General features: G+C 55.1%; 2 protein-coding genes across 6 annotated transcripts in view; one reads left to right on the top strand and one right to left on the bottom strand.

The window, feature by feature from the left end:
* The window catches only part of CDHR2 (cadherin related family member 2), a 35,329-nt gene extending 28,313 nt beyond the window's left edge, over nt 1-7,016 (top strand). For all 5 annotated transcript variants that reach the window (XM_004737531.3, XM_004737540.3, XM_004737534.3 and 2 more), the window contains 13 exons: nt 165-214; nt 1,585-1,736; nt 1,851-1,959; nt 2,051-2,139; nt 2,603-2,671; nt 2,778-2,855; nt 2,948-3,008; nt 3,092-3,216; nt 3,731-3,844; nt 3,926-4,006; nt 4,390-4,447; nt 4,565-4,633; nt 6,767-7,016. In XM_004737531.3, the coding sequence (XP_004737588.1) occupies nt 165-214; nt 1,585-1,736; nt 1,851-1,959; nt 2,051-2,139; nt 2,603-2,671; nt 2,778-2,855; nt 2,948-3,008; nt 3,092-3,216; nt 3,731-3,844; nt 3,926-4,006; nt 4,390-4,447; nt 4,565-4,633; nt 6,767-6,901 (1,190 nt within the window). In that variant the 3' untranslated portion in view covers nt 6,902-7,016. The remainder of the gene's footprint in view (nt 1-164; nt 215-1,584; nt 1,737-1,850; nt 1,960-2,050; nt 2,140-2,602; nt 2,672-2,777; nt 2,856-2,947; nt 3,009-3,091; nt 3,217-3,730; nt 3,845-3,925; nt 4,007-4,389; nt 4,448-4,564; nt 4,634-6,766) is intronic.
* A 41-nt stretch (nt 7,017-7,057) lies between these two features.
* GPRIN1 (G protein regulated inducer of neurite outgrowth 1) lies at nt 7,058-18,110 on the bottom strand. Its single transcript, XM_045075227.1, has 2 exons — nt 17,928-18,110; nt 7,058-11,003 (listed from the first exon to the last, which is right to left on the bottom strand). The coding sequence occupies exons 1-2, from the start codon at nt 18,108-18,110 to the stop codon at nt 7,992-7,994; spliced, it is 3,195 nt and encodes a 1,064-aa protein (XP_044931162.1). The 3' UTR covers nt 7,058-7,991.
* Between the last annotated feature and the right edge of the window lie 1,007 nt (nt 18,111-19,117).

Below are 19,117 nucleotides of genomic sequence, written 5' to 3'. Positions count from 1 at the left end.
GCTAATTTGATGGCACAGAGGCTGTTGTAATGGGGATTTTGATGATAGAGAGGTTGAAGAAAGATTTGGAGGAGGATTGTGTCCTGAGCTGGACTTAGGATCAGCCCTCAGCTGGGTGGGCACTGGCCCTGACCCCACTGACTCTTTCTCATTCACACTTGTAGTTATCATCCCAGAACTTGTGGTCCCCAACCAGCAGGTGGCTTCTGTCCAGGTAAGCCCTCGATTCCTGCCTCTGTCCATCACATTAGCCCCAGGAGACACAGGACTAAGGCCTTCAGGCCTTTTGGCCGCCCCCAGACTGTTTTAACACAAGAAAGGACATTTATTGGCTCCAACATATCAAAAGAAAACCCCAGAATGGAGATGAGCACTTGCCTAATTGGTAGGATTTAAACTCCATTAATTATCGTTTTGTTGTCATAAAAATTTCATGATCATAAAAACTATTTGCAGGCTAGATTTTTTTTCACTATGCCACAATTCTTGAGTCATACAGACAAATCATAACAGCTGTAAATTAAATGAGTTCCTTGCAGATAAATAATTTCCAGAGTGAAATTATAAAAATACTTCTGTGTATTTTTATACAAGGGATGTGGGATGTGAGTATGTTTGTTAGAGGGTGCTGGGTGTGTTACATGGGCGAGCGAGGCCTCCCACACAGGCCAGGAACTGGGGCTCTGGTGGGCCCTTTAACTGACTTGGGGAGCTGCCTGCCTTTCTGGGGCTCAGTTTCCCTCCTGGAAGAAGCTGGCAGTTCCTGGCAGTGATGTGTGGGGATGAAGAGGTTGGGTGATATGTGTGTTGGGTGATATGCTGTGGAAAGAGGCCAGCATTCCCCGCTTCAAGCTGAGTCCTCACCGCAGTTTCCTCTATAAAATAGGGATAGTAATTCTCTCTCCAGTTTCTTTCAAGCCCTAAAGAGTCTTCCAATCTTTCATTACATTCCAATGTCATGAGTGGCCGTAGCCTGGAGCCCTTTTCTTTAAATTGACTTTTTTTTTTTTAACTTAAACACCAGCTTTGGTCTCATTCTGAACAGTAGACTCACAGGTCTATGTGTTGGCTCTACATATCTCTAAAAGGCACTAGAATGAATAAGAACATTTGTGGGGCCCCCGCGCTCCAATTATTTCATGGTCTGCTAAGGGAATTTGTATTCATGTCAGTGAACACTGAAATGAGGGATTTAAGGGAAGGTGCACATAGTAGGTGTTCAGGAAATGTGTGCGTGTGTGTGTGTGTGTGTTTGTGTGTGGCTTTGGGTTGGGGCAAAGCAGGACAGGATTTCCACATGGGACAGACTTTGGACAGCAACCTGTTGAGTTAGAGGGCCAGAAGCAGGGACTTGTCCAAACCTGGATTTGCAGAGCAAGCCAACTGTTTAAGGTGTTTGCTTAGTTGGGGTGGCCTGGAGGAGGCTGATAGAAATACTGGGACCAGCCCAGGCCATCTCACCTGCTGGTTCTCTGTGCTGGCCAATGGCTCAGTGTTCATCAGTCAGAGTGAAGCCCTTCACCTCTGCTGTGGGTGAAGGGTTGTCTGGCCTGGCCCCTAGGTGTTGTCCATTCTTTCTCCCAGGCCAGAGACAATGACTCAGGGAATAACGGGGCCATCCTCTTCTCTATCCTCCAAGTGGATTTCATCGCCAAGGATGGGGCCACGACCCCTTTCCAGGGCTACTTCCGGGTCACTACCACCTTAGAGGCGGACATGTTCATTGGCAACATTGAGTAACTGTGGGCAGCCCCTGGATGGGCGGGAGTCAACGGGGCCTCAAGACAGTGAGTTCCAGAAGACTCCAGTTTGGGTTCCAAGACTGAGCCATGCTCATCTACCTTCAATAGGCTGGTGACCAACCTTGATTCCACTCTCCAAGGCACCTACCAAGTAACAGTCCAGGCCCAGGACAAACCTTCAGTGGGTCCTGCTCAGGAAGCTAAAATCACCCTGAATGTGAGTATTGGGTCCTGCCTCTAGCCCCCGGTACCCTCTGCCAGCTCCTGGGTCCCTTGTGCTTCATCTTCCCCATTCCTTCCTCCTGTAGCTCTTCACTGTGGACCAAAGTTATCGTGTCAGGTTGCAGTTCTCCATGAACAAGGAGGAGGTGGGCGCCAACATGGAGAAGATTATCACGTAGGTTTGGGACACCTATAGGGGGCTGTGGGGAAGAACAGGGCCCGAGAGTCTGATCCCTGACAAGACCTGGACAGAATGTAGGTCAAACCTGTCCCTGACCTACACTTGATTTTGTCCTTGTCTTTGATCTGTACCTGTACCTGCACTTCCTCTCTCAATGCTCCTAGAAGCATAGGGTTGGCTGGGGAGAGAGAGGCCTAAATAGGACCGTCATGTATGGTTGTGAAGGCTGTGTGCTGCACAGGGGCATTCTGCTCACTAAGTCATAAGCCCAACCCCAGAGGAAGGGGCTACCCTGTCTAATCTGCACAGAGGTGCTACCTGAGTAGCCAATGAAGCTGTCCAGAGGAGGTGTCCCTTTCTAATTCACACAATTCCTAATTCCCCTGGCAGAGTCCTGGCCACAGACCCGGTCTAAGGCTCCTACCCTATGCCTCAGTGACATCTGCCCCCTTTGCAGGGTTCTCACTCAGGCCACCAGGACTACTGTCTATGTTGTGAGCATTCAGGACATGGAATCCACAGCTCGGTGAGTGCCCACAGGCTCAGTGGTTGGAGTGAAATGAGAAGCAGCAGCATGAGGGGCCTGCTGGGTGGTTCTGGACGGTTTCCTCTTTACCCCTGCCCCATTCCAGGGCCCGGGGCCGTTCCTACCTTGATGCCTATTTTGTCTTCTCAAACGGGACAGCCCTGACTCTTGATGAGCTGAGTGTGTGAGTGGGGCTCCCCTTGGGTGGGCAGGAGGGTGAGCAAAACCCTGGGGGATGCCGACATCCCTTGGGTCTGAGTGGGACTCTGTGGCCAGGATGATCCGGAACGACCAGGACTCACTGATGCAGTTGCTGCAGCTGGGGCTGGTGGTACTGGTGAGTGTCAGCGCAGGGGAGATGATGAGGGGAGCAGGGAGGGGGAAGGTCCACCCACAACCTCCCTCCCACCTCTTCTCCAGGGCTCCCAGGAGAGCCAGGAGTCAGACCTGCCAAAGTTGCTCGTCAGTGTCATCACAGGATTGGGAGTGGCTTTGCTGTTGGTCATCGTGATCATGACCACGGCCCTCGTGTGTATCCGGAAGAGGTATTACTCCCATCAGCCCCTGTGTCTCCAGCCCTACGTTTCCCACCCTTTGAGACATCTGGTGGGTAGAGAAAGCTTGGCTTTAGACATCCAGTATATCTGTATTTAGTCCCCTGAAACCTGTTGTGATCACTCAGATAGGTCAACTCCCCTCCCTGAGCCTCGGTTTCCTTTGTAGAATGAGTACAACACTAGATTCCTCAAGGTGCACAAGGACGCAACGTGCATCCTGCAAGCAGGAAAATGCTAGTCTTTTCATAAATGCTGCCTCTTTTTCCTTTTGCAATATGTTTGGGGCCAGCAGCCACATCTGGATTTGACTCCAGGACTTGCCACTGGCCAGCCCTTGATGAGTCCTTTCCTTTCCCTGGCTCTCACTTGTGCCCTCGGTATTATGGTACTAACCCTCTGACCTGCCAGGGTTGTTGTGAAGCCACACTCTCAGTACCTGCACTGGGCACACAGTGGGCATGCAGGCAAAGTAGTGACTCTCCCAGCCCCTGGCTCTCCACAGCTACCACCGGAAGCTTCGGGCTGTGAAGGCTGCTAAGGAGGCCCAAAAGACAGCGGCAGGGGTAATGCCCTTGGCCTCTGCCATCCCTGGGACGAACATGTACACCACTGAGCGGTGAGCGGGGGTCAGAGAGTGGGTAAGAAGCTCCATGGGGAGTCTGAGGTTCACAACTGCTTGAATAAGCCTTCTCTCCAGGGCCAACCCTATGCTGGACCTCCCCACCAAGGACCTGAACTTCAATTCCCAATCCTCCTCCAGTGACCTAGACCACATGAGGTGAGCAGAGACCCTCACAGCCATGCTGGTCAGTGATGGCGGTGGTGGTGGTGGTGGTGGCGGCGGCGGCGGTGGTGATGGTGGTGTTGTTGGTGATGGTGGTGATGGTGGTGGTGATGGTGATGGTGGTGGTGATGGAGGTGATGGTGGTGGAGGTGACGGAGGTGGTGGTGGCAATGGTGGAGGTGTTGGTGGTGGAGGTGCTGGTGGTGCTGGTGGTGTGGTGGTGTTGGTAGTAGAGGTGATGGTAATGGTGGAGGTGGAGGTGATGGTGGTGGAGATGGAGACGGTCATGTGGTGATGATGGTGGAGGCAATGGTGGTTCTTGGCCATGGACAGGGAAGACTGGGGCTACTGACTGAGCTCCATCATCTCTCCCACAGTCTCAATTCCCTGGATGACAACTCTGTTGACCTGGAAAAGGACAAGGAGATAATCAAGGCAAGCTGGGGGATGAGTCGGTGCCTGGGGCTTCTTGACATGGGGTCCTTCTCTGAAGGGGTGGGGTGCGGGACAGAGCTGCAGGACCTGCTGCTGACATGAATGTCTCCACACCAGGCCCTGAGAAGCCCAGAGCCTTTGATGGGACCCAACCCTTGCTTTTCTACTGGTTCACTGAGACTTGAGGTGGGTGATTTCCCTCTGGTTCTCGGTTTTCTCTTCTGTAAATGGAGATTGGAACACTAAACATGCAGGGCTTTTTGAGAGTGAAGTTAGAGCAGGTATGAAAACCACCTGGTATGAAGCAAGACCTAAAAAATCTGGTTCCTTCTGTTCATACCTTTGTATGAAAGCTGGCGGGGTGCAGGGAAGAAATCCAGAGGTGGACATAGACTAGTAAAGGAGAGAAGGGAGGCTCAAATAAATAGCAGTGCTGTTATTTGTTCAGTAGGGGAGATGGTTCAATTAGATCAAGAGTTCGCACAGCCTGGGCTGCTAACTAGAATCGCATAGGAAACTCTTTAGAAATGCCAACGTGGTGTCACAGCCACGTTGAGATTCTGTTTCAGTGGGTGGGGATCCAACATGCTTGAGTGTGTTGTTAAAGCTCTTGAAGTTCTAATGTGCAGGATAGAGAACCAGGGAGGAGATCAGCAGGTGGGGTGTGGGGGGGGGTTGTTGCACAGGGATCTGGCTGTAGCATGGAGGCCACCAAATGGGCCCCCAAAGATGGAGGTCACAGATGGTAATCCGGGTGGCCAGGCAGCGCTGAAGGTATTGGGGTGGACGGTTCATCTCTGGTTGAAGATGGTTTGGGGCCAAAACTTCAGTGAATATTTCTGGGGGGAACAGAGGAAGAAGAGAACAGTCTTGTGGGTGAGAACTCGTGGCCAGGTTGGTGGCCCCTGGTGGAGGCCAAGGCAGACCCCTATAGGGGAGTGTCATTGGAGGTTCCCGGTGGGGCTGGGCTTGTGGGCTGGGAGGGGCAGGGAGCCTGAGAGATGAGTCTAGAGAAGGGGAGGTTGGGCCACTGAGAGCCTTCAAAAGCCAGAAAAGAGTCAAGACCGTCCTAGGATGACAGAGGTTTTTATAACTCAGAGAAGCTGCCCAGACTCTACGTCTCTCCTTCAACAGTGGGTGGGCGCTGTGGTCTCTGGGTGAGGAACACAGGTGGGACCTTTTTCTGAGGATCTCTTGGTGCCCTAACTCACCCCAAACCTCCGTAAATGTTTGTGTGGAAGGTCTGAGAGACCTGAGAGGTGATCTAATGCAACCTTCACAAGCAACCAAGGCCAGAAGGCTCTGGGGGCTGACCTGCCTGAGGTCAGAAAGCTTGCAAGGCAAGGGCAGACCAGAACTCAGGTCTCCTGTCTCCAAGGACAGTTTGAATTGTCCTAGGCTGCACTGCACTAATGGCTCTCACCGGGGCTCTACGGTGAGGACTCAGGGGATCCCTGTTTAGTCCTTCCTGGGGCCCCTTGGATGTTCCCCGTTTATCAGGGACTGGAAAAGCCCTAGTCCAGAAAAAGCCCGTGGAATGCCCTGGGGAGAATGGTGGCAGGGGCTCTGCCCCCAGAGGTGTCTCTGTGTTGGTGGAGCTGAGCCTGGGGGAGGCTTCACAGGAGGGCGCCCTTGTGAGGAGGTTTGAGTTTGGGGCAAGTTGCAAGGGAAGGGGGAAGAGGAAAGGCAGGGAGATGAGAGTGTGCCGTGATGAGCTGCAGGTGGGACCCTGGGTGTGATGTGGCCCTTTGAGGGTGGCATAGGGAGATGCCAGATTCAACCAGGGGCAGCAACGGACAGTCTTTAGGGCCAACAAGACCCAGTGATCCAAACCCTGCTCTGCCTCTTCCTGGCCATGAGAGCCCTCTGAGCCTCGGTTTCCACATCTGTAAAGTGGGGTACAGGATCCCTGCCTCAGGGGTCCCCTGTGGGTACTTCAGGTCATGGGCTGCGCCCAGCACAGTGCTGGCCTTGGGGTACAGGTGGCAGGAACTGGATTGGACTGACTCCTTGGCACAGGACACTGAGCCTGCTATTATTCAGGACTGAGAACAACACCGAAGTCCTGCTGTGTCCGTGGGTCAGGCAAAGGCCAGAGGAGACTTCCCCCCTCAGGCCCACCCCTTCACCTGTTCACCTGAGCCCATCTGCACCACTAGTGACCATGGTCACCTCTGGGACACAGCCAAGAAACAGGCCCCAGGAAGAGCATGTGGGTGTGCAGTTAAGCAGCCATCTGTCATGGGTTGAAGAGTCCCTTACAGACTGGGAAAATCACCCCATCTCTACCCTTCATACCTTCCCTCCTTCTCCCCACAGAAGGAAGCCCTACACAGTCCGATGGAGCTAGATACAGAGCCTCTGGGCATGGTGCTGTCAGGAAGGAAGACGGACAGAGGTGGACAGCAGGAGCTGTCCTTCACCAATGCTGGCCTGGACACCACAGACCTGTGATGTCCCTGCCACAGGACCTTTGCTGCAGAGCCCCACATGGTGATCTACGTCGGAAGAAGTCTTGTCACCCCAAACCACACCTACCCCTCTCTGAATACATTAATATATCATGCTACTCTGTCCCTTTCTGCTTGTAGGCAATCACACCTGCCAAGAATTGGGGGACAATTTTATTACCAATGTATATTGTGACAGTTTGTAGCCAAAAACTGTGGCTGGAGGGGTGGGGACAGGGGTATTGAGTGGTCACAAGGGACTCGTGGGGCTCACAACACACAGGGACGAGGGAGAGAGGGCAGCCTTTAAAGGAGGACTATGGTTATAAAGTGAGCTTTCTGTCCTGCCCCCAATACCCAAGACCAGCTGCCAGGCTGCCTGGGACTCAAGACCTTCCATGAGCTTCTGACTGTGATTCCCAGACCTGTCTGAGACTCTCCTTTCATCTGTGCCCCCCGGGCATTCCTGCAGCTGCCTTCCTGCTGTCAGGAATTGTGAACAGTGTCCAGGGAGGGTGGATAGGGCTGGGGACTGGGCCAGATGAGGGGGCGACAGGATTTGGGGATGACTACCAGCATGCAAGACATGCCCGGGCCATGGGGGCCAGCCCACTGCATGGACACACACACTCTTCCAGGGGCCCCATATTTGGAGCCTTGCACACTCAGGGGTCTCACACACCAATCCTTGCATACTTGGAGCTTTTGTATATAGTCTCTCCAGTTCTGGGGACCTGGTGGCCACTGAAGACTTCAGCCTACCAGTCTGGACATCTCAGGAGCCTGCCTCAGCTCTCAGGGCTGGGCCTGCTGAGCAGATCCCCGAGTTGTGACAGGGAGGGAGGGAGTGATGAGGGCTGGAAGGGAACAGGGGGGTGTCAGGGCTGAGTTCGTGGTCCCATGACCATGAGGGGGCCGGGTAGAGAGGGTTCACTGGTGAGTTTGGCAGGGGAAGAAGAGGATGAGAAGGCCCTAGAGGCTGCCCACCTCTCAGGGGGGCCTCCCGCCCGTCGAGGGGGCTCCCTTCTAGGACCTTGGGGTCAAGAAGGGAGCCTGAAAAGGTTGGAAACCCGGGCGTACAAAAGGGGAGCAGATCACTCAGCCGTGGGTCCGGCTCGGGAGCAGCACCTGGGCCGGCGCACACTCTGCAGCAGCGCTCGGAAGAGGCCAGGCGGGCGCTTGGCGGGACCCTCGGGGGGCGCAGCGCGCACCGAGCCTGCACGGCCAGGGCCTGGGCGGGCGGCGGGCGGCGGCGCGGGCGCCCCTTGGCGCCCGTGCTCCTCGATCTGTCGCTCCAGATGCTTCTGGATGGCCATGCCCAGGACCTCCACCTCCATGGCGGCGCCGTACACCTCCCACGTCATGCCCTTTTCGTCCCAGCTCACGTCGCGCACCGGCTCGGCCGCCTCCTGGGGCGCCACGGCAGCCGCCAGCGCCGAGCCGGGCCGCACCCGCACTTCGGGGAAGGCGGGCGGCGCTGCCGGCGGCGCAGCCGCCTGCGGCGTCATGGGCCCCGTGGCAACGGAGCGCGTCTCGGCGGCGCCCAGCGACACCTGCAGGCCCGCGTCCCGGCGCGAGGGTGGCCTGGGCGCGGGGCTGGGCGCGCGAGGCGCCGCCTGGAAGCTGAAGGCCGGGCCGCCCGCGCCGTCCTGCGGAGACATGGGGCTCACGGCCACCGACACGCAGGCCTGGGCGCCCGCCTGCGTCCCCGCGTCCTCGCGCGGTGGGGCGCTCGCCTCCCACGACGGCGCCTTAGTGAAGTTGTCGCGAGTCCGCGGCCCGGGTGGGGGCCCAATGGCCTCCGGGCCGGGGCTTCTCTCGACCCCAGCGGCCGCCAGGTCTTTCTGGCCTAGGCTGGAGGCCTCTGCGCTGGGCTCTGGCACTGACTCCAAGAGGCCTCCGCCATTCCCGGTCCCCGCGGGAGAAGGGCCTGGGCCCCAGGGTTTGCCATCTGACTGCTTGGAGGAGGAGGAGGCCTCTGCCTTCTCCACAGGCAGGGGACCCAACTTCCCGGAAGAGGGGAACTCTGCCTTTCTTGAAGGCACGGCCTCAGCCTTCCCTGGAATCAAAGGCCCCACCTTCCCAGAGGCAATAGGGTCTACGTTTCCTGAGGCTTCCGGCTCCCCTTTCTCCAAGGCCAGCGGCTTCTCCTTCCGCAGAGGTGCAGTCTCTGCCCTTCCCGATGAAGCAGGGCCCTCCTGCCCAAAGGGCTTTGTTTCTGCTTTGCCCTCAGACTTGAGATCTGCCTTCCCTGAGGCCCTGGGATCCACCTTTGCGGAGTTCATAGGATTCCCCTTCTCTGGGGGCAAAGGATCCATGTTTCCCTCCGGTACAGCTTCTCCTTTTCCCAAGGGTGCCGGGGCTGTTTTTTCTAGAGACACAGGGGCCACTTTTCCAGAAGACACAGAGTCTACTTCTCCAGGGAGAACACCTTCTGCCTTCCCTCTGCTCACAGTGTCTGCCTTGCCCAAGGCCATGGCGTCAGCCTTCCCTGAGGCTGTGGGACCCACCATTCCAGAGCCCATAGGACCTGCCTTCTCTGAGGACAGCAGCTCTGTTTTCCTCTCAGTCACTGTGTCAGCTTTGACAGAGGATGAGGGTCCCACTGTTCCCAAGAATTTGGGATTCCCTGGACCTGAGGGCACAGAGTCTAACCTTCCTTTCAATTCAGGATTCGCTTTTCCAGAAGATGATGTTTTTGTATTTCCCACAGAAATGGGATCTACCTTGGTGGAGAGCACTGGGTCCTCCTTTCGTGATGAGACAGTTTCTGTCACCTGCCCAGGAGACAAGGGCTCTGGCTTTCCGGAGGACACGAGATCCATCTTTCCCAAAGACACCAGACCCACCTTGCCCGAAGACACAGGATCCACATTTTTCAAAGATGTGGGTTCCATCTTTCCTGAAAATACAGCATCCACTTGCCCAGCAGACATGGTTTTTGTCACGCTCATCGACATGGGATCTTCCTTTCCCGAGGAGGCAGGCTCCATCTTCCCCGGGAACTGAGGGTCCTCTTTTGTCAAGGACCCAGTTTCTGCACTTCCAACAGATAGAGAATCTGTCATCCCCAAGTGAGTAGGCTCCATCCTTCCTGAAGACCCCAGAGCCACTATTCCTGGAGACACAGGCCCAGTTTTGCCTGATGGCCCTGGAGTCGGTGTTGCCAAGGAGGCAGGATCTAGCTTTCCTGCAGTTGCAGAATTTGTGTTTTCCAAGGACCCAGGATCCATCTTTTCTGAGGGCCCAGGAACTCTCTTTCCCAAGGACACAAGATCTCCCTTTCCCACAGATCCCTCTTCTGAGGCCACAGGAAGCTCTTTTCCTGAGCACCAGGGCTCCTCCTTTGTTGGGAACTCAGGATCCGATGTAGCAGAGGATACAGGGGCTTCCTTTCCTGGGGACACTGGTTCCACCTTGTCAGAGTACACAGGATCTACCTTCCCTAAGGATCCAGGATCCTCCTTTCTTGGGGCCACAGGATCCATCCTTCCAGAAGCCACAGGATCCCCTTTCCCCAAGACTGCAGGCTCTGTCTTTACTATAAACACAGGATCTGCTGTTCTCAAGGACCCAGCAGCTTCCTTTCCTGTGGAAGTGGAATCTGCCTGCTTTGAAGACTTGGACTCCATCTTCTCCAAAAACAAAGGATTTCTGTTCTCCAAGGATGAGGGATCAGTTTTCACTGAGGACACAGGCTCTGGCTTCTCAGAGAAGTTGGCGTCTGGTGTCCCTGAGATCAAGGCTCCATGTGCCCCCAGTGTCTCTTTGCTGGCTGCCTCTTGGGGAGGGATGCAGGCCAAGCTCCCACCAGGGCCCTCAGAACAAGAGGCCCCTTCCCCAGCCCCACTGGAGCTGCTGTGTCTAGAGTCCATGCCTGGGCTTGGGGCAGGGTTGTGCCTAGGGGGTGCAGAGCTGGCCTTCTGCTGGGAGGGGCAGCAGTCCCTCATGGCTGGGCTCCCAGCCCCCAGGCTCCCATCCTGTGGGCAGCAGAGGGCTGTGGGCTGAGGTGCTGGGGGGCTGGAGTTCTTCCAAAGAAGCTGGAGCCAGGTTGGGTCTTCAGCACTGCCCAACTGCCCTCCTAACCGTACTTGTGGCCCAGGCTTCTATCTGGTTCTGAAACACAAAGAAAACAGACTCAGACTCAGGGAAGACCCCGTGACGAGGAGCCTCTATCTCCTCCCTCCCACCCTTCTCCTAGCAGCTGGGCCTCCTCCCTGGGTGCTCTGCCCCCATCTGGTCCTCTTCTGTCCCACCCCATCACTCCCCTGCTTCTCTGCTCCCCGTGGCCCTCTAGATAAAGGTCAAACTTCCTAAAATGGCATTCAAGGCCCTTCACAACTTGGCCACAGTGTAACTTCTTTCCTTTTTTAAAAGAAAATTTGCTTATTTAAGGGAGAGAGGGAGACAGAACATGGAGGGGGGCAGAGGGAGAGAGAGAGAGCGAGCCTCACACAGACTCTGCACTGAGCTAGGAGCCTGATGGGGGGCTCGATCCCATGACCCTGAGATCACGACCTGAGCTGACACCACGTGTCGGACACTTAACAGACTGTTCCACCCAGGGGCCCTCATGGTCTGACTTTTCAACGTCATCGTCATCAATCTTTACCCCATGCAGCAGATACCCTTTGTCTTCCTTGTCAGCCCGCCGCATTCGGCATGCTACTCTGCAGTGACGCTTTTATCTTCTAGGACGCAGGTTACAAACTCTGATGCCATAGGGGCCAGGAGGGTAATTTAAGTGAGGGAAACAGGCTGGGTGGAGAACAGTAGGGAGTGGCAGGGAAAGTTTGCAAAGCAGAGAAGGTATGCCCTAAGGCGGGAGCCACTCCTCCGCTAGCCAATCACTGTTCCGGACATATTCATCCCGGTAGTATCAGTGAGTAGCCGGAGATCCAGGACTTCAACGTAAAATATCCTAATTCAAGATCAAAAAAGAAAAACACCACGTGGGTCAAATAAAATATATCTGTGGACTGCAGTTTTGGTCTGTGCAGGCCCTGGGAAGATGTGGATGATTTATAGTTGGGAAGGGACATAGTCTGAAATGTGAGATTTCAAAGACCGCTCTGGGATGGTGTGGAGGCGGGACCAGAGGGGCTAGCCAACCATTCTTTAATCTCCCCTTCTTCCAATTCTTCCTTCATTCATCCAGCCCTTCTCTGCAATAATCTAGATGAGAGCTGGCACAGTAAAGGTCCAAGAGATGAGAGTTGGCAGAACTGAGAGATCCTGGGGAAAACCGACAGGAGCCAGCCGGCTGCAGAGGGTGGCAGTAGGGGTGGCCTGTGGGATTCTGGCCAGGGTTGGGGTGGGAGTGAGGCAGGAAATCTGGGGAAATGGGGAGCTGTGTTTTAGACAAGCTGGGTGTGCAGTGTCTGGGGAACATTGGGAAGAGGGGCTAGCAGGCAGCTGGATCTGTGAGCCACTTCGTCCCTACTACACACCGGCAGCCGGAGTGAGCAGCGCGCTGGATTCCCCCCAAACCTGCTCCACCTACCCTCCTTCCCAAAGCCATCTCACTAGTGCTCAGGCCAAAAGCCCTAGAATCACCCTTGACTTTTCTTGCACACCCCACGTCCCATCCATTAACAAAACATGACAGATCTCCCTTCAAAATACAGCCGGAACCTGGCCACTCTCCTGAGCTGAACTTGGACTGTCTCCCTCCTGGCTTATCCTGGCTTCTTCCTTCAACCCGTACGGTTCAACCTCAACACAGCGGCTGGAAGGGTTTCAGTAGGACCCAAGGTAGCCCATCTCTCCTCTGCTCAGAGCCATGCAGTAGCTCCCCATGCCATGCCAAGTAAAAGTGAACTCTTTACATGTCCCTGCACCTTCTGGCCCCATCACTGATCTTGGCCTTGTCTCCCACCACTTTCTCTCGATCATGCTGCTTCAGTCACACTGGCTGCCTTGCTGATCCTTGGATGCACGCTGCCCTGGGGCTTTTGCACTGGCTCTTTCCTCTGCCTGGAATGCTTACCCTCCTAAAATCTGCATGGTCTGCTCCCTGTGGCTTTTCCTGACCCCCTCCTCCCCAGCCCCGGTTGGCACTCTCCATCCCCCCTGCCTTGCTCAGCTTTTTTTCATAGAACCCGTCACCAGTGATATATTACATACCGTTGTTTATTACACATGGTTTGTCTCTCCCATTAGACTGTCAGCTCCAGGGGCGCCTGGGTGGCACAGTGGGTTGAGCCTCTGCCTTCCATTCAGGTCATTATCCCAGGGTCCTGGGATCGAGCCCCACATCGGGCTCTCTGCTCAGCAGGGAGCCTGCTTCCCCCTCTCTCTCTGCCTGCCTCTCTGCCTACTTGTGTCTGTCTCTCTCTTTCTGTCAAATAAATAAATAAAATCTTTTAAAAAATTTTTTTTAATTAAAAAAAAAAAAGACTGTCAGCTCCAGCAGGATGGGAACGTTGTAATATTTACTTATATACACTCAGGATTGAGAACAATGACTGGCATATAGTAAGCAAGTAGTCCCCTAGACATAATTTGTTAAATGAATGACTGAATGATCTTTTTAAGATGTTGGTCTACCATGCCCCTCTTTGTCTCCAACTCCTCCTTGCTCTTGCTAGGGAAGTAAATTAGCTGTAATCTTTTTGGCAAGACGTTGGTCAGTTCCTATAGAAGTTTACAATGCACTTGGCATTTAGATCAGCAAGCCCACCTCCAGGAACGGTCTTGAAGATGGATGGATGGTGCACCAAGGGTGCACGAGAACATGGCTGGTGATGAGAAAAAAAACAGGAAGCCAGTTCATTAAATATGGGACAGCCTCACGGAATCCCCCCTCACAGCTGTCAGAAAGTGTGGAGTGATAAGGAATGATGTCTAAGATAAATTAAGTGAAAAAAGCTAGGACTGGTGGGATTCCATGCATGCAGACAAGAAAAAAGGACAGATACACATATATGGGTTTATTTATAAAGAGAAAATTTCTGGAAGGAAACCCATAAAACTTAGTAGCAATTGCCTCTGGGAAGTGAGACCAGGGATCTGGAGGTGGAAGAGAATTTTTTTTTTGGTATGCCCCTTTGCAATGCATGAAATTGTGGTTATGTGTGCATATATTACTTCTGTTTTTTTTAAATGGGGGTTGGGGGAGAAACCTTAAAGACTCCCTATTGCCTTTAGGGTCAAGTCCAATCCTATCATGTGCTCCCAAGCCCCCATGTACTCACTTACCCGCTAAGCTTTATCTTTCAGGACACATTCTTCAAAGTAGGTACAAACACGCACACACGTGTGGGCACACACAGGTGTTGCATGTGTGATAACCTCTCTGGGCTCATCCGTGGCTTCACAGTTTCTCTCACCCCAGCCTCTAAACAGTTGCATGACTCCCATTAAACCTTCAGGTCCCAGTTTAAATGTCTCCTGTTCCAGTGAGCTTTCTTTGCCCACCAGCTTCCTAGGAGTTCCTATGGCCTCTTGTTCTTCCTCTAACCAGACACATGCCACTCTGTCCTTTAGACCTCCAGGTCCCTGCCTAGACCTTGAGTCACTCGATGGGGATTGAGCTGATACTATTCACTACTGTGTCCCCCAGGCTTCGGGCTTATGGGACTGGGGCGGAGGGGGGTCATCACCAATATGGGGACACTAGAGTTGGAGCAGTCTACCCCTTGCAGAGGACAATGGGGCACCTGGCTTTGGAAATTAAGCCGAGGGACTTGTGGGACTATGGGGGTGGGGAGCAGCTGACTTACACACCTGGCTGAGGAAGGCCCCTCTGAGGAGCCAGCATCTGAGGCAGCCGTGAAAAGGCCAGAGTGGCTGGAGTGAGGTTGATAAGGGGAGAGAGATGCGGCATTTCCCTACTTAGCAGTTCTATGAGCTGCGACAAGTCTCTTCTCCTCACTGGGGACCCTGAGAAAGCCGCCCCTGCTCCCACGAGGCTGCTGTGAGGATTAGAGAAGATGAGGGGTGTGTGGGGCTCTGCTCGCTTTAGGGCTGGGCTGTGTACATGGAAGGCCTGTTTTTATCTACTCAAGCCTGTCAGAGCCCAGCTGTGCTCCCCAGAGGGGGCAGGGGACGGACAGCCTGCAGCAGAGGTGCAAACTGGCAGAATCTAGCCCTCAGACCTGCTTGTTTGACCCAGAGTGCTAAAAGGAAATTTTTAAAGGCGTTAACCGTCAACATTTAAAAATTCAAAGATTTCATGTGAAAATCAGATTTCCAGATTCTCTTGGAAAACTAAAATTTGGCAATCTGAGCATGCTTCCTGCGTGGCAACAGTCAGCAGGAGCCAAGCAGTGGCTGCCTTCTTGGATGGGGGTGTACTCCCCAATTAGCCCCAATCTCCACCCCTCCCTATGTGTCCTGGATGCCGGGGCAGATTTCACATTGCTCTCTATCACTGGCTCGTTTTTCTTATAGCCAGCCCCTCCCATAGGCATCCGCCTGGCCTATAGCCCCCTGAGTTTTGACCCTTGACTTAGATGCTGAGAAGGGTGAGTGGTGACCTCACACATCAAGCCTTTAGTACGTTTACTCTATGCAGACCTCATCCACCTGCCAGGCAGGTGCTGTGTTATTTTCCAGAAGAGGAAACTGAGAGGCAGGTATGGCCTGGCTGGTAACACGTCTCCTTTGAAAACCACCCTAGAAAATGTTGGCTTCTTGGTTCCCAGTGTGCAGTTCTCGGACACAGAAGGAGGTCTGGGGTAGGGATGAAGAGCCTGGCCAGGGCATAAGGAAGAGGTGGGGTCAGGTACCAGTTTGGTCATTGACTTGCTCCTTGAATTTGAGTGAGTATTTCCATGGTCTGGGCCTCAGTCTCTGAAATGGGGGAAGGGATGTAGTTATATCTAGAATTGTTGGCCCAGCCCTGGGTTTAAGATCTGCCAAGAAACCATTCTCAGACTCTGCTGCTCACAGTTCTACTGGGTGCTTCCTGGCTCTCGAGGGATCCTCAGTATCCTCAGGCCACTTCTCCAAGAGGCAGCTCAGGCCTGGGGTGCCCCCTCTTTGTGCCCAGCCCTCCCACTGGAACCCAGTTCCATCACTCTTCCGCTCTGGGCTCAGCCATGGGCCCAGCACTCTCAGGCTCATTTGGTCATCTGGACTCCACCATGATTTTATGGAGGGGCATTATCATCCCATTTCACAGATGTGCACACTGAGGTCAGAGGGAGAAAAGGCTCGACAAGGGTACGCAGCTGGTGCAGGAGGCTGTAGTTCAAAGCCTGCTGTGTCTGAACCCGAAGTCTGGGTTCTTCCTGCTTGTATCCGCTAAGATTTTGGACACTGATGCTTGGCTCTTAAAGCTCCTTTCTGTTCTTTGGGGCCAGACCAAGGGTCTTCCCAATCCCCTGAACCCGAGGAAGCATGAATGTCCCCATTTGCACACACCACCAAGATGAACAGATGAGCCTGCACGCTTACGTGACCTGATTCGGGTAAAAGATTGAAATGATCCCCAAGGTGTGTGGGCCAGCTCACCTGGCATGCAGAGGAATGTGAAGACTGCTTGTCGATGTCCGTGCCAGCTTAGGCTAGCCTGGAAAGCCAGGACCTGGCTCCTGCATTCTGCTGAAGAAGACCTTGGTGTGTATACATGCGACTCATATATGCAGAATGTCTTGTGCATTTACATCTTGTGGGGGCCACTTAGACCCTGTGGGTGTGAGCATGAGAGACCTCAGGGTCTCTCACAGAGAGCTGACCTGGATGTACACAGAGGGCCTTGTGCCCCACTCCTAGGCAGAAGAGCCTCTGTGGATGTTTATTCTGGCCCCGGGACCACGCCAGCCCTTTCCTTCTTCTCTAGGATTTCTTCCCAATAAGAAGCCCAGGCTGCCAGGCACCTGCAAACACCCCCTCCCATGTGACAAGACCAACAAAGGCTGGCAGTGCTTCAGCAGGTGTGAGTGTGTGCCTGTGTGTGTCTCTGACAATCCTGGTCTGCTGCCCCTCACTCTCTTGGCCCCTTGGCTCCCAGCAGCCTTGGTGCAGCAAAGCCTCCTGCCTGGGACTGGAGGGGAGAAAGAGTGTAACAAAGGGTGATACCCATACCTTTTTCCAGAAGTGGCCCTCAGACCATCCATCCATTCATCCACAGGAGGGCAAGAGTAGACTTGCAGGGGTGTGCACACTTGAGCTAAGGGAGTGCAGGGCAGCAAGCTAAGAGATGGGGAGTATGGGAGAGGAAGTGTGTGCACAGCCTACTCCAGGGTCTAGGGCTGCAAGAGGGACACCATGAGCAAGTGTGAATAGGGAAAAGCAAGCCAGAGCAGGGTGGCTGGGAGTGTGATGTGATAAGGGAATATTGTTGAGTGTGCTGTGATAGGCAATATCTGGTATGAATGCGTAGCTATGCCTGGGTGTATACGCAAGGCTCCTACTTGGTGTACTGGGTGGGTGTACAGGTGGCCGTGTGTATGAGTGTGATGGAATGACCAAGGGCGTGTGTGTGTGTGTGTGAAGATCGTGGCCTCATCCAGGAGAGAGATACTGGTGTGCGAACGCGGTAAGTGTGTGATGGGGTGTGTGATGGTGCCCCAGAGTGTGTGGCACACTGAGTGTGCGACAGCGAGTGTGCTCAGTGGTGCCGGTGGTTCCAGGGGAGCCACTCGAGCACAGAGCTCTCTCCGGGGCGGGGGGAATGAATCAACGCGGGCGGACCCCCTTCCCCGCGGTGGCGGGAAGCGCCCCCTCCCGCACAGCCCTGTGGAACAATGCGGCCGCACGCGGCGAGGCGGGGCGCGGGGTCCGGGTCCTACACACAGGGCGGGCCGGCCCTCAGGGCCCCTCCAGTGCCAGGCCCGCTGCTGCGGGACCCGCCCCCGCCCCGCCCCGGCTAGGAGCCTGGAAATGGACACCCGCCGCCCCCGGCCGCGCGCGCACACATACACCCCGGGCGAAAGCTGGGCACACGCCACGCATGGTGCGCGAGCCCCGCCACCCAGGTGGTTCGAGGACCCTGGACAGCGGCTCCGGGGCCGCCCTGAGCGGAGAAATGGGGTCGATGTAGCCCGCCCGTAGCGGGCAGCAGGTGCCGGCTAGGCGCTTACCCGACAGTGCTGCCGCTCCGTTTCCTTAGCGCGCTGCGCTCCGGCTCCCGCCGCTGCCGCCGCCGCCCGAGCGGCCTCGGCTGCCTCCGGCGGGGCTGGCGGGCGGACCCGCGGACTCCGCGCCGCCGTCCCCCGCGCCCGCTCCGCGCTCCGCGCTCCCGCCTCGCGCCCCGCCCCGGGCATGCGCGCTGGCCGACTGGAGGCCTCCGAAGCCGGGAGGGGGCGGTGCCGGTGAGGAAGAGGAGGCCGGAGGGGTGGATGGAGGGAGGGGCGCCCCTCGCCTGGCGCTCCTCGCCAAGGTCCGGGGACTCCTGGGTTCCCCGCCCTCCTCGACCCGGTTCCCATTTCACAGACAGGGAGACTGAGGGGCGGAGCGCCTGCCCATTTGCTGGGCGCCTGTTGCGGGCGGGGCGCGTAGCCTGTCAGATCTCACTCAATCCAGCCCCGCGAACTCCCTCTACTAGTTTCACCGAGGAGGAAATTGGGACTCAGACAAGGAAAGCCACTTGTCCAAGGGCACGCTGCGCCTGTATAGGGAGGCAGGTCGGCGCGATCTCCGAGCTCCCCCTGCACGGAAATTTCCCGCCTCCGCCTTGGCCGCACTTCCGGCCTTCTCTCCTAGCACCCCGCCCCGCCCCCACCTCTTTGTCTCGCCACCGCCCACGCTCCCGCGAGTTGAAGGGACACGAGTAGGGTGGGAGCGAGGCTCCTTCCATTCCCGCGCTACGGGCCTCCCCAGCCAGGATGCCCGCCCAGTCTCTGGCTATGAAAGCTTGGCTCTCTTCCCTCTGGGTATCCTTGAGCAAGATATTCCCCCATTTCTGAGCCTCAGTTTCCCAATCTGTAAAATGGGACTATCATTAATTACCTCGCAGTGGTCTTGAAAAGATGAAGGAGCCCAAAGTAGGTGTTCAGGGGTTTCCAGTTGAGTCTGAACTGCCAAGAACATGAGGCCTTTTTACCTACCACCCTCTGGACCTTTCTTCTCAGAGAAATAGTCCCATCCTCCTTGACCTCCCAGATTTGAACAAATAATTCTGTAATTGCCAAGAGATGATATGACCTTCTCACCTGTACAGTGAAGCCACCTATTAAAAATGGTAACAACTAATATAACATTTATTTAGGGTCAGACACCGTGCTAAGTTTTTGTTACAGGTGTCACAAAATTTCATTTCCAGTTACTTAGG

The sequence above is a fragment of the Mustela putorius genome, unplaced genomic scaffold (genome assembly GCF_011764305.1).
Source record: "Mustela putorius furo isolate JIRA1106 unplaced genomic scaffold, ASM1176430v1.1 tig00000145_pilon_pilon_pilon, whole genome shotgun sequence".
Taxonomy (NCBI): Eukaryota; Metazoa; Chordata; class Mammalia; order Carnivora; family Mustelidae; genus Mustela; species Mustela putorius.
The sequence above is the reverse complement of the archived record's forward strand: the minus strand, read 5'-3'. Positions and strand labels throughout refer to the sequence as shown.

Coding starts and splice junctions, on each gene's coding strand:
- GPRIN1 (XM_045075227.1), bottom strand. CDS start 18,110: ATGCCCGGGGCGGGGCGCGAGGCGGGAGCGCGGAGCGCGGAGCGGGCG. Junction 11,004..17,927: donor CGGAGCGGCAGCACTGTCGG/GTAAGCGCCTAG, acceptor AGAACCAGATAG/AAGCCTGGGCCACAAGTACG.